At 39.4% G+C, this 12,169-nt stretch overlaps 1 protein-coding gene across 1 annotated transcript in view; it reads left to right on the forward strand.

The window, feature by feature from the left end:
- Positions 1-12,169, forward strand: part of bean1 (brain expressed, associated with NEDD4, 1) — a 70,160-nt gene that overhangs the window by 38,002 nt on the left and 19,989 nt on the right. The window contains exon 3 of the mRNA XM_041788985.1: positions 10,541-10,744. Within this exon, the coding sequence (XP_041644919.1) occupies positions 10,541-10,744 (204 nt within the window). The remainder of the gene's footprint in view (positions 1-10,540; positions 10,745-12,169) is intronic.

The raw sequence follows: 12,169 nt of genomic DNA on the forward strand, positions 1-12,169 counted from the left end.
GCGCATGACACATTGCAGGCAAAGCATAACAGGAGTGTAAATGTCCCACCTTCAAGTGACAGTGTATATGTGGAACATGAAGTCAATGATATTGAGTCAATCGAGGAATTGCAAACACTTCTTTATGAATGACTTTTCATCTATTTGCAAGTTCACAGTAAATAACACTGTATAAAAATATCCAACAAACCACTTTGTATTGTCTTTTACGACTCTGTATGTTGGATTTCACCTTTCCTGCTGCAGCTCTGCAAACACTTCATGATTAATGTGATGCAGCAGATTGATTTGTGTTATAATGATAAACAAAGCTCATACCATGTACAGGGTCATGTCTGTCAAGAGGAGAGAACGCTGAACACTGAGAGATGATTCCTCTCAAGGAAGGAGTCAAAGTATAGCCAGAAAAAAAAAAACAGCTCTAACCATGAAAATATAAAAGCAGGAAATAAAAACAACTTGAATCTCATGCAGATTTAAACCCAGTAAATATCGCTGGGCTTTGGGCAGCAGGGCTATGAAGGGGCTTTTTGTAAAACACTCTAGTGTACAGTGGAGGAGGTGGGTGCATGTGCAACAGTAAACCTCAGTGACAGGCTGTCAAAGTGAATTACCCCTGTTTCTCTTTCATTATATATGAACATATACCATATACTCTCTTACACACAGCTGTAACCAAGTGTGCTTCTCATGCAAAAGGCCTGGGAGCATCCCTGCTGAAGGGCTTATGAGAGAGCGCTGCTTTCTAATAAACAGAAGTCAATGCAGAAAGGCCTCAGGATGAAATAATACTATCAAGTGCTTAATTATTTTCTTGTTTTGCAGTAAATTCCTTTCTTGAAATATTGTAATTTTCAATGAAAATTCTCTAAATGGGTGTTTTTTCTCCTCACATTTTTTGTTAAGGATTGTATGGTGATGCAACCCTGAGACAAATACCGTGAAGCTTCGGTGCAAAGATTTACAATTTTTTTATAACCTCAAATGTGTCAGGATTTATAGGTTCCTTGTTAACCTGCTCCTCCTGTTCATTAAACTGATTTATTTCATGCCATGTGCATGTAGGGGTAACGATTCAACACACACTCACCATCCACAGTCAGTCAACAGCACACACACTTCTGGAAACAGAATTTCTCTTGTTTCTCTGCTTTCTCTCTGCAGCTGGGTCCAGTCCCCTCAGGGTTTCGAGATATAACACTATCACCATTTATTACAATCTTTCTCCCTCTCTCTCCTCTTTCTTCCTCGCTTTCCCAAAATTACTGTGTGGCTGCCTTCTCCTCTCCACCGTCACTTTACTCTTTGTATCTCTTCATTTCTCCTCCTCTGTCTTACATCACTTTGTGAAGTGGAGAGAACAAAGAGAAGAATGTGCTTTGTGCTTTTTGTCCAGTGGTCTCACAGGAGCTCATACAGAAACACAGAAAAAGATTCAATTTAATCCATGGACCTAAAGAACCAATTGAATTAATTTTGGTCGAAGTGGAAAGCACAGTTCATTCAGCCCTCGCCTTGTGACAGGCTTTAAGTGATTCAACATGACCTGTAAATTTGATCCAAAGATGTTTGTTTGTCCCTCAAAGACCATGCCGAGGCAAGAGAATAATTCAGCTTTAATACACAAGTTATTTAACACTGTGGCATGAGTATCAGAAGAAAAGACATGATACTGGATTAGTTCTATTTTTTGAATCTTTGTTTAAAATGTGAACTTCTGAACCAACTTAGGTGAACATGGATGGTCTTTAATCTAAGACAAATATACCTGGTACATTGCATATAGCCAAACAACTCTGTCAAATGTGTTGCGCAGTTTAAAGGCTCTGGTACATAATCTTATCTTTGCAATGGAAGTATCAGCCCAGCACTGTCACTGACACAGAGCAGAGACTTTCGCTTGGCTGTAATTGAATCAATAGTTCCATTGCCTCATGTTGGCTTTTAAGATATAGATAGTGTTTTTTGAAAAAGAAAAAAATCTGCTAAACACAATAATAAAATCCAAACCCTGTCTCCAAGAGGTCAGGAAAATAAACAGCTGAAATATTTTGAAGGGAGCATCATGCCTTCAGGGTGTTAGTTGTGGCTTGTTTGCCTCAACATGATCAGCAAAAACAGACAAGCTGATCAAAGCTGAGGACAAAGTCATCAGGATGCAGCAATCTGAGCTACAGGTCAGCATGTCGTCAGTTGGGCTCAACAAGTCCTGACCACTGTCATTACAGAATACCTATAATTACCTATCTTGGCTCAGTTAAGGTAATGTAAGGTAATCACAGGACAGGACAAAGCCATAGTGCTCAAAACTTAAAGGGAGGGAGCCCCAATTAAAAGCGAGATATAAGACAAAGGGGTATAAAAGCAGGATAAAAGTAAGAACGTAACATGTTAAAAAAAATAGGTGGAAAAAAATAAAGATAAAAAAGTAACAGTGTGCCTCAAATGGTAAAAACATGGTATGTTAAAACAAGATAAGAAATGGGCTATCACTACGAACAAGATTGAGAGAAGAGAAGCAAGATAACAAAGTTTGTTGGGACAAAGCTATTTTTATAATTCTTGGTTTTGCAGGCTGGTTCTTTATACCTACATCAAGAAGGAAGAAGCTGAAATTTGGCATGTAAAGGGTTGGAGCCAACTTTTAGGATCCACCCATCTTCTGTAACTGGTATACAGAGACTGGTCTAAGCTGTGACTCTCCAATCAGCCAACTGGGTCATTTTTAGACTTATTGTCTCCGGCCAAAGGAACAGCAGAACAATTTACTTTAGATAGTCAGGTGTGACCAGTAACCTGCATCTAACAGCAATAAGACATATAATACAGGTTGATGTCTGCACTAAGGCAACTGGACCTGTGGACTGTGGAAAGACATTCTTTTATTTGTCTTCGTGTAAGTTGTCTAAACAAACAATGAAAATGTGAGCAGTTCCTTACACACATGCAGTCAGTTGCACAATAAACATCTGTGTTTAACACATACACAACAACAGCACTTAGCTTCACTTTAGCATCGTTAGCTCTAAGTTAGCCTGTTAGCACATTAGCTGCTACCAGAAATTTGCAGCAAGAGCCAACAAGTCCTTCAAACAAATGACTAACCAGTGCTGTGTTGACTAGATACCACCTTAAAACTCTGCATTACAACAAACAATTGACCATCAATTGCCCCATTTAAGTTCTCATAAACTGATGATCTCAATTGTAACTGCTGCTCAGACAGTTAAATCCAGAGATTGTGGTTTCTTTGGAGTAGTTCTTAAGAAAGACCAAAGTCTCCTCTGTGGATGTTTCAGTACAGTCTTCCTCTTGTTCATGGCTCTTCCCAGACTGCTGATGCTGATCAGCCAGGATGCCCTGAGCATACGGGGAAGTGAGATGGTACTCTCACCTTTGGCCCTACCATTCTACACCTTTCTGCATGACATGATTCTGTGTTTAATACAGTTCCCCTTCATCTGGGAATTTTTTTATATGTAGATTTACCTACTCATTGAGTCCATTACAACTGTCAGCTCGGCCCAGGCCTGTCCTGATTCCCGCTGCTGCATTGGCTTTTCTACCTGCAGTTCCCTTTGTTTCAGCTTCTTTATCACCTACAGTGATAACTAACTCAGAATCCACCCATACCACTGATTTCCCTGCACAGTTTTCAGTAGCTCTAAAGTCCCCTGGAAAAAGGTTTTGTTTGATGTCGATCACATGAATACTAGTGTTGAATTCTCGGTGTTTAACATTTTAGTGTTGGTTTTAACACTCAAAGTGTAATTTTAACTCCATTCAGAGTAAATGGACTTCAGTGTTGGAGTTATTTGACAGTGGTGATTTACCAGTGTTAGTCCAGCTCTGTAGAGAGTCAATTGATCCAAGCCCTGCCTACTGCAATTTTAAATCTTGGGGGCAGAATTTTCCCATCATGCCTTTGTGCAGTATGTATAGATGTGTTTTACATGTTTTAGAAGTCTTTAGATGTTTTGCTGTGTTTAGATGTTGCCTGTAGTACAGGGGTCACTGCTGGGATCACTTGCACATGTTTCTTGAATTTTCTTGAGTTCTTAAGTTTTTGATGTGAAACACTTTTGCACCACAAGTGTAGTTGTCTTCTAAGTTGTTCACGACTTGACTGTGGTAATGGCTTGCTTATGAATTGGGAGTGAGAAGAAGCTGTCAACTCAGGGGATGCTCCAGCTCCAATTCTGCCTCATTGCTCCATAACTGTCATAAAATACCTCGCATTGCTACAATTGTACAATGTGAGGTGGCAATCAATGATATCAGGTGTATCTGATTTACAATATGTATTTTGTGAAACCTGCATGTCTTTTTTCTTGTTATTAATAGGTTTGTAAGAGAGGGGCAGTGGTTATCCACAATATTCTACACCCAATGGAGTTAACTGTAATACACTCATTAGTGTAAACACACCAGAGAAGTGCAGTCTGGTTGAGTTTATTTTTTAACACTGACACTAGAGTAGAGTACTGTCAACACCACTCGGTGTTCACCAGCGTAAATTTTTAACACCGTACAGTATTGGAGTAACTGGTTCAGTGTAAAGAAATAGCACTTTGAAAAGTGTTAAATTAACACTTAAAACACATATAAACACTTTTCTAGTGTTAGATTTAACACTCTCTGTTAAACCTAACACTGGCGATTTTGCTGTGTATAGTATTCATGATTAGCACTGGTCTGTTATAATAGGCCTCAGCAGAGAGTACGATCTAGACTTGCCGTCTTTGTAAACTGGATTACTTTGGTTATGAATTTGTGCTTTACAAACAAAGACTGATTGATATTTACCATCTAAATTAAAGTCGGGCTAATAATACAATCCCTATCCCCATAGGATGCAACCCCCCCAAATATGATCTAACACTAACTTTATCTGTAGGCAATGGATGAAAATTACTTCATATCTGGAATTCCAGGACAAATCCTTAAAGATGTCTTAATAAAATATATACAACCATGAACCTTGCTGGTGCAAGAAAAACCCATGGGGTCAATTACATCAGCAGGATTCATCTTCTACACCGCGTTCCACATTATTATGCAAATGACGTATTTCTCTGATTTTCTAAATATTAATGCAAATGACAGTCATAATATTTTTCAAGTCATCAACAGTTAGAGTATAATTCAAATGTTTTTGAACAAACTTCATAATGATAACTATTATTTTTTCTAAAAATAAAAACCTCAAAATGCACTTTTCCACATGTTCCACATTATTAAGCAGGCCACAGGTTTCAGCAATATGGGAAAGAAAAAGGATCTCTCTGCTGCTGAAAAGTGTCAAATAGTGTAATGCCTTGGACGAGGAATGAAAACATTCGATATTTCAGGAAAAATTAAGCATGATCATCGTACTGTGAAGAAATTTGTGGCTGATTCAGAACACAGATGGGTTTGTGCAGATAAAGACATAATGAGGAAGGTTTCTGACGGACAAATACATCAGATTAAGAGAGCAGATGCTAAAATGCCATTACAAAGCAGCAAACAAGTATTTGAAGCTGCTGGTGCCTCTGGAGTCCCACCAACCTCAAGGTGTCGGATCCTCCAGAGGCTTGCAGTCGCGTATAAAGCTACTATTCAGCCACCCCTAACCAATGCTCACAAGCAGATACAGTTGCAGTGGGCCCAGAAATACATGAAGACTCATTTTCAAACAGTCTTGTTGACTGATGAGTGCCGTGCAACCCTGGATGGTCCAGATGGAGGAGTAGTGGATGGTTGGTGGATGGCCACCATGTCCCCATGAGGCCGGGAAGTCAACAAGGAGGGGGCGGAGTCATGTTTGGGCCAGAATCATGAGGAGAGAGCTGATAGGCCCCTTTAGGGTCCCTGAAGGTGTGAAAATGACCTCGGCAAAGTATATAGAGTTTCTGACTGACCATTTTCTTCCATGGTACAAAAAGAGAATCGTGCCTTCTGTAGCAAAATTTTCTCAAGCATGACAATACTCCATCTCATGCTGCAAAGAATCCCTCTGTGTCATTGGCTGCTATGGGCATAAAAGGAGAGAAACTCATGGTGTGGCCCCCATCCTCCCCTGACCTCAACCCTACTGAGAACCTTTGGAGCATCCTCAAGCTAAAGATCTATGAGGGTTGGAGGCAGTTCACATCAAAACAGCGGCTCTGGGAGGATATTCTAACATCATGCAAAAATTCAAGCAGAAACTCTCCAGAAACTCACAAGTTCAATGGATGCAAGAATAGTGAAGGTGATATCAAAGAAGGGCTCCTATGTTAACATGTAACTTGTCCTGTTAAGATGTTTTTGATTGAAATAGCTTTGATTTCAGTAAATATGACCCCCTGATGCTCCAATTTCTACAAATGACCATTTTCAGTTCTTTACAACCTATAAAATGTTTTAAAAAGCTGTTGTGCTTAATAATGTTAATTTTTATTTTTTTAAAATAATTTTTGTCATAATGAAGTTTGTTCAAAAACATTTGAATTATGCTCTAATGGCTGATGACTTGAAAAATATTCTGTCATTTGCATTAATATTTAGGAAAATCAGAGAAAAATATCATTTGCATAATAATGTGGAACACGGTGTAGGGAGCATGAATATCTGTACATGCTATCATAATGACAATAAAGCATATGTTTCAGTCTGGACCAAAGTAGTTTACATATAAATACTCTCATCCCAAAAGCCATGCATGGGTTAAAAATGTTTTTGATGAGCACATGAAGATTATTATCACTTCTTCTGATGTTTGTGTGTGCGCGTGTCTAAGTGTTACAAAGGGAGTTAAGTTAATGTGAATTTAAATCTATATAATTATGGATTTCCCCTTGTGTGCCCTCTCTGGAGAGAACAAGAGAAAATTGAGTTTATGAGGAAGAGATGAGCAGCGAAATGAAGAGAAAATCATGTTAGGAGAAAGAGACAGAGGAGACAAAGGAGTGTGTGAGGGAGGAGACATTACTGAGAGAGGAGAGCGCTCTGTTGGGAATCGTTTGCAGCGAGAGAACATTTTCCTCTTCTGGAGGATCCGTGTGAAACCAAATTACTGTAGACAACAGAATCACAGACCCAGACATTCAGGAGGGAAGGAAATGAGAAATGAACAATAGTGAGGCACAGAGATTGAAATGAAAACTACATTGTATGTTTAAATCATCCTGTGATTTTAAGTGTTCCTCCTGAAAGAGATTCAGAGCAGTGATAGAAATAGAAACCCATATCTGAGCAAAGCTGCCTTTAGCACAAGGAAATATAGTCTGCCTCTGGGGTAGCCAGCAGCAAAATACACTCGTCTTTTTGAAATTATGACCTAAAATGAAGACAGATTCTTGAGTCGTACCTCCTTTTATTTTGATTTTCTCCAATGCAGCACCAAGATTCCTGTCTGAGAAGTTTTTGCATCTTTTCTTGAATTTTTAAGATAACTTTTTGTTTGTTACTCTGCAGGTTGCATTTGTGATCATCGCACTCCTGGTAAAAAAAGGAACCCTTTTTACTCTGAGCTTTTCCATCAGGGTGCAATGAGCCTCCTGCATCACTCCACCTTTGTACTTACGTATTGAACAATATAATGTGGTAATAGTAGTGTCACATTTTTGTATTTTCCATTGCATTGTGGTGTTGTTACACCACAATGCAATGGTGAAACTCTCAGACTCAACAATACAGACAAGCTAAAGGTTATGAACCTGGGCTCCATAACACACCAGCAGTGCCACAGACTGACTGGCTCCATGCCATGTCACATAGATGTAGTAATAGGTGTAAAAGAGCTCAACCAAGTACTGAGTACATAAATTAGCATAAATTTCTAGAAGGTGAACATTTCTGTATCATTAATCCTTTTTGGGGCTATTTCTGTTATACTCTAACATTTTGAGATAGTGGATTTTGTGAACTGTGACCTGTTATTAAGATTAAAACAAAAAAAAGTCTTGAAACATTTCACTTTGTAGAAGATATATCTAGATGTTATGGAAAGTTCACTTCTTAAATTGAATCATATGAAAAAATGAACTTTTCATGATATTCCCATGTTTTGAGATGCACCTGTACGTCTCTGAAAAAGACAGTCTGGAAGGATATATCCTGTACCTCTCAGTTTTAATTGTGCCTTTACAGATGTAATATATGCTATTTCTACCTGTCACTCAGAACAAAAATATTTGAAAGTATTTTCATCGCTGACTTTTGTTTTCACCAAAAGGAGGTTTGGTTTATGGTTACAATGTCAACTGCAACATACTGATACAAGAAACATTACCATTAATGTCAGTCCTCTCCATGAGATAAATGAGGCCTTCTGTGATTGGAGAACGATTACACAACAAGTTCTTCATTTAAAACTACACACATTCTCTTTTATGTCTTAGTGTCACATTTGTGTCACATGCAATAAAGAGGGACAAAGAACAGAGCCAGAGCACTTTGGTTACAGTAAAGATAAAAAACAAATTGTACTCTCCCTCCCTGTCCCGTCTCTGCTGTGTTGAGTGCAGACAGACAGATCGAGGGTGACAGATAGTGAGACATGTATGGAGGCAGACAGACAAAGTAGACGTGAGTGAACAAGCAGAACAAAAACAGACAGATGAGACGTTAAACAGAAATGGAGAGGAACAGGATTGTGCTGTAATCTAATGATGATGATTACTGAGAAAGAAACTGTGTATGTGTGCAGACTTCAGCTCTAATTATCTGCCACACTGAAATGAAAAAAAGTCCTCGATGACAACGTGTGTAGGGCAAGACAGCGGTTATGTAACATGAACTCCTGGTGCACTACTGTCATAAGGCCTGACAGACAGATAGATGTGAATGTTCATTTGTTTGAAATGTGTTTTGATAGATATTTCATTGTTTGTGGATAAATGATGTCATGACTTCTATAAATATAGGCGCTGAAGACATGCATATTCAGTCAGGCAGTTACTTCTGTAAAGTTTTAAATCGTTGATTGTTGCAGATGAACATAGTCAACATGTGGCTTCAAGCCTCCATCCTCATCATTCTTAGATTTTTTCTGAGTCTGAGGAGTGAAGAGATAGAGATCCTTTCTTGAATGGTTCCCTTCTCCAGTCTCTTCTGGGTGTAGGTGATAAACGGCTACAGGTTTATTCAATAAATAATAATAAACACCAAAACAGCAAGACAATACAGCATTCACTCGTCAGTACGTGCTGAAGGCTACTTGAGTCAAACTCACTCTGTCCCACAGTTTTTATGTCCCTCCTGAAACTACAGCTGGTAGGAACTAATCTTTACAACAATGGAAAGGGGACTTATATAGTAACTTACATATTACACGTGTAAACATAAATAAGATTTAGAGTACAGTAAATGCAAATAAGATAATAGTTGTTAATGATTGTAAACTTAATTCTGTAAACCATAAATAGTAAGAACAGAATAGAATAGAATTACTCCTGCAGTAATATGCTAAATTCAATGCAGTGCACAAACTACTTTAATAACCACCAAGAATTTTATGAACTCAAGTAATATTAATCAACTAAATAAATGTACTCTGTGTAGAAATAATGGTTACAATAGTATCTAAAGCCTCAAAGGCTACAGGTGGATGCTTCAGTTCTGGTGGGGTTGAAAGCATGAGTGCAGGGCAAAGATGGCAGAGCAGAGGGAAAGACCTGAAATCTTGCTGCTTCAATGGACTGCCAGTTTAGAGGATGTTTTTCAGGTGTTTGGATGATGACAACTGTTGAGTGTGGAATCCACACAGCTTGAGTTGTTTGCCTGGAGTAGCCCAGAGGCTTCGCTTCATTTATGTATTGCACATTAAATAACATGTTGTATTCGACTATGTTATACAAGTTGAGTTTTGCGATTCATACATTTTAAGACACTGAGGTGAAATAGCATGTTGTTTGTTACTGTCCAAAGGCCCTACACTAAAAGCAGACGTTTAAGGTATAATTTGCAACTTTAAGAACAGATGTCCAGTAGATGTAGCACTTGAATACCAGCATCTCAATGTATACAATAGCCCACTTTTACGGTTCCTCAGCACACCGTTCCCCTCTCTCCCTTCCCATCCCTCAGTGTTCTGACCCGAGTCAGCTGTTTGGAAATCTTAAGTTGTTTTATGATGAAACACTCCTGTACTTCTGCATACAGCATCCCTAAGTGGGCAGGGCAGGGCAGGGCAGTCAGTGACGGATAAAGCTTAATTCATTCACTTGGTCAGTGGCTGATCCATACAAGTGATTAGAAACAGATATTATAATATTTACCTTTTAACTGTCTCCTTATTTCCTTTCCAATCCATAACAAGTTCCTTCTTCCATGGAGTTATCTGTTCTAAGTAAAATCAAAATCTCCACTGTTTGTCAGAAACTCCTACTTAATATAGGGTCACATTTTGTATATGATAAGTGGAGTATCATGTGAAACATCCCTTTCAGAGTTAACCACAAACTAGGGTTTGAAATCTGTCCCAGAATCAGATATAAACATGAATGTTTATGCACATGGAAACACAAACACACCCTCTCAGTCCTGACCTCCATTTGTCTCTGTTTCCCTGCAGTGAGCTCCAACCAGAGCCATGGGGAGTACCCAGACTGCCGAAGTGAGAGGGAGTCAGGAGGGGAGGCGTCTCTCCTGGTGTCTCCGCTGGTGGTGGCGGGAATCGTTATAGGTCTGGTCCTCTTCCTCTCCTGCATCACCATCATCGTCGGCAGCCTGCGTAAAGACAGTCGACTCCGTAACCCACACCTCCGAGCCAGCTACGGTCAGTCTGCTGACAAACTTCTGACCTCCTAACCCAGGAATAACCACTTTGAATTGTTGCAATATCTGGCTTTCAAATACAGCTGCTTATTGCCAAAGACTGCAGAATTGTGAGGTTTCAGATGCAAGAAGAATATTACTGTAGACTTAATTCAAAGTAAATCATTCGGTGATCAGTCTTTTTTAAATTGGAAAACTGAAGTGTGTAAAGTCTTAAGGCCCCATTTTTAAAATCTCTTACATGGGGGCTTCATACACTATATGGAAAAAAGTATTTGGCCACATCTGTAAATGATCGAATTCAGGTGTTTCAATCAGACTCATTGCCTCATTTGTATAAAATCCAGCACCTAGCCATGCAGTCTCTATTTGCAAACATTTAAAATACAAAATGGGTTGTTCTGGAGAGCCCAGTGGTGTTAAGTGTGGTACTGTGATGGATGCGACCTTTGCAATTAGGCAGTTCATAAAATTTCATCTCTGCTTGATATTCCACAGTCATAAGTGATATTATTAGAAAGTGGAAGCACTTAGGAACAACAGCAACTCAGCCACATCCGGCAAGTCCAATGCCAAGCATCAGATGGAGTGGTGTAAAGCACACTGACACTGGGCTGTGGAGCAGTGGAAATGTGTGGGGCTGACAGCTTCCATTCGATTGGTCGAGTGTTTGGTCAAAAAGCTTTTGTCCAACCAAGATCACCCTGGTCTGCGAGCTGCGAGTCGGATCATTTAGACAACCAAGCAGGTGCAGTAAGGAACCTGTATGGATTAAACTGGTCTCCAACAAGGTGATTTTAATTTTATTTATTTATTTATTTATTTTTAACCTGAACGGCCAATCGATTGGTTGGTGCCTGGGTGCAATTTTGGTCAACCAAGTTTTTCTTTGGTTGACTACAGCCCTCGAAATGTCTTCTGTGGAGTGAGGAATCAAGGTTTTCTCTTTGGCAGTCAGATGGGCGAGTCTGGATTTGGCAGATGTTGGGAAAACATTACCTGCCTGCCTGACTGCACTGTGCCAACTGTGAAGATGAGTGACAGAGGGATAATGGTATGGGGTTGTTTTTCAGGCCAGGGCCCCTGTTTCCAGTGAAGGGCAATCTTAATGCTTCAGCATACCAAGACAGTTTGGACAATGCTATGATTCCAACTTTGTGGCAACAGTTTGGGGAAGAAGAAGAAGGGTGGTGGCTGTTATAACTGCAAAAGGGGTCTAAGTCCACATTAAAGTACATGTGTTTTAATACAAATGTCATTGCAGTTTGTGTAGTGGTCAGGTGGCCGAGTGCTAATGTCCATACAGTGTGTGCAAGCCCTGAGAGGAAATCCATCCATAAATTTTGGAGAAATTAGCTGCTTATCGTCGCTAACTAGAGACAATGAGATAAATAACTCAGTATCTGGGAAAAAAACAACAGAAATG

The sequence above is a fragment of the Cheilinus undulatus genome, linkage group 6, assembly GCF_018320785.1.
Source record: "Cheilinus undulatus linkage group 6, ASM1832078v1, whole genome shotgun sequence".
Taxonomy (NCBI): Eukaryota; Metazoa; Chordata; class Actinopteri; order Labriformes; family Labridae; genus Cheilinus; species Cheilinus undulatus.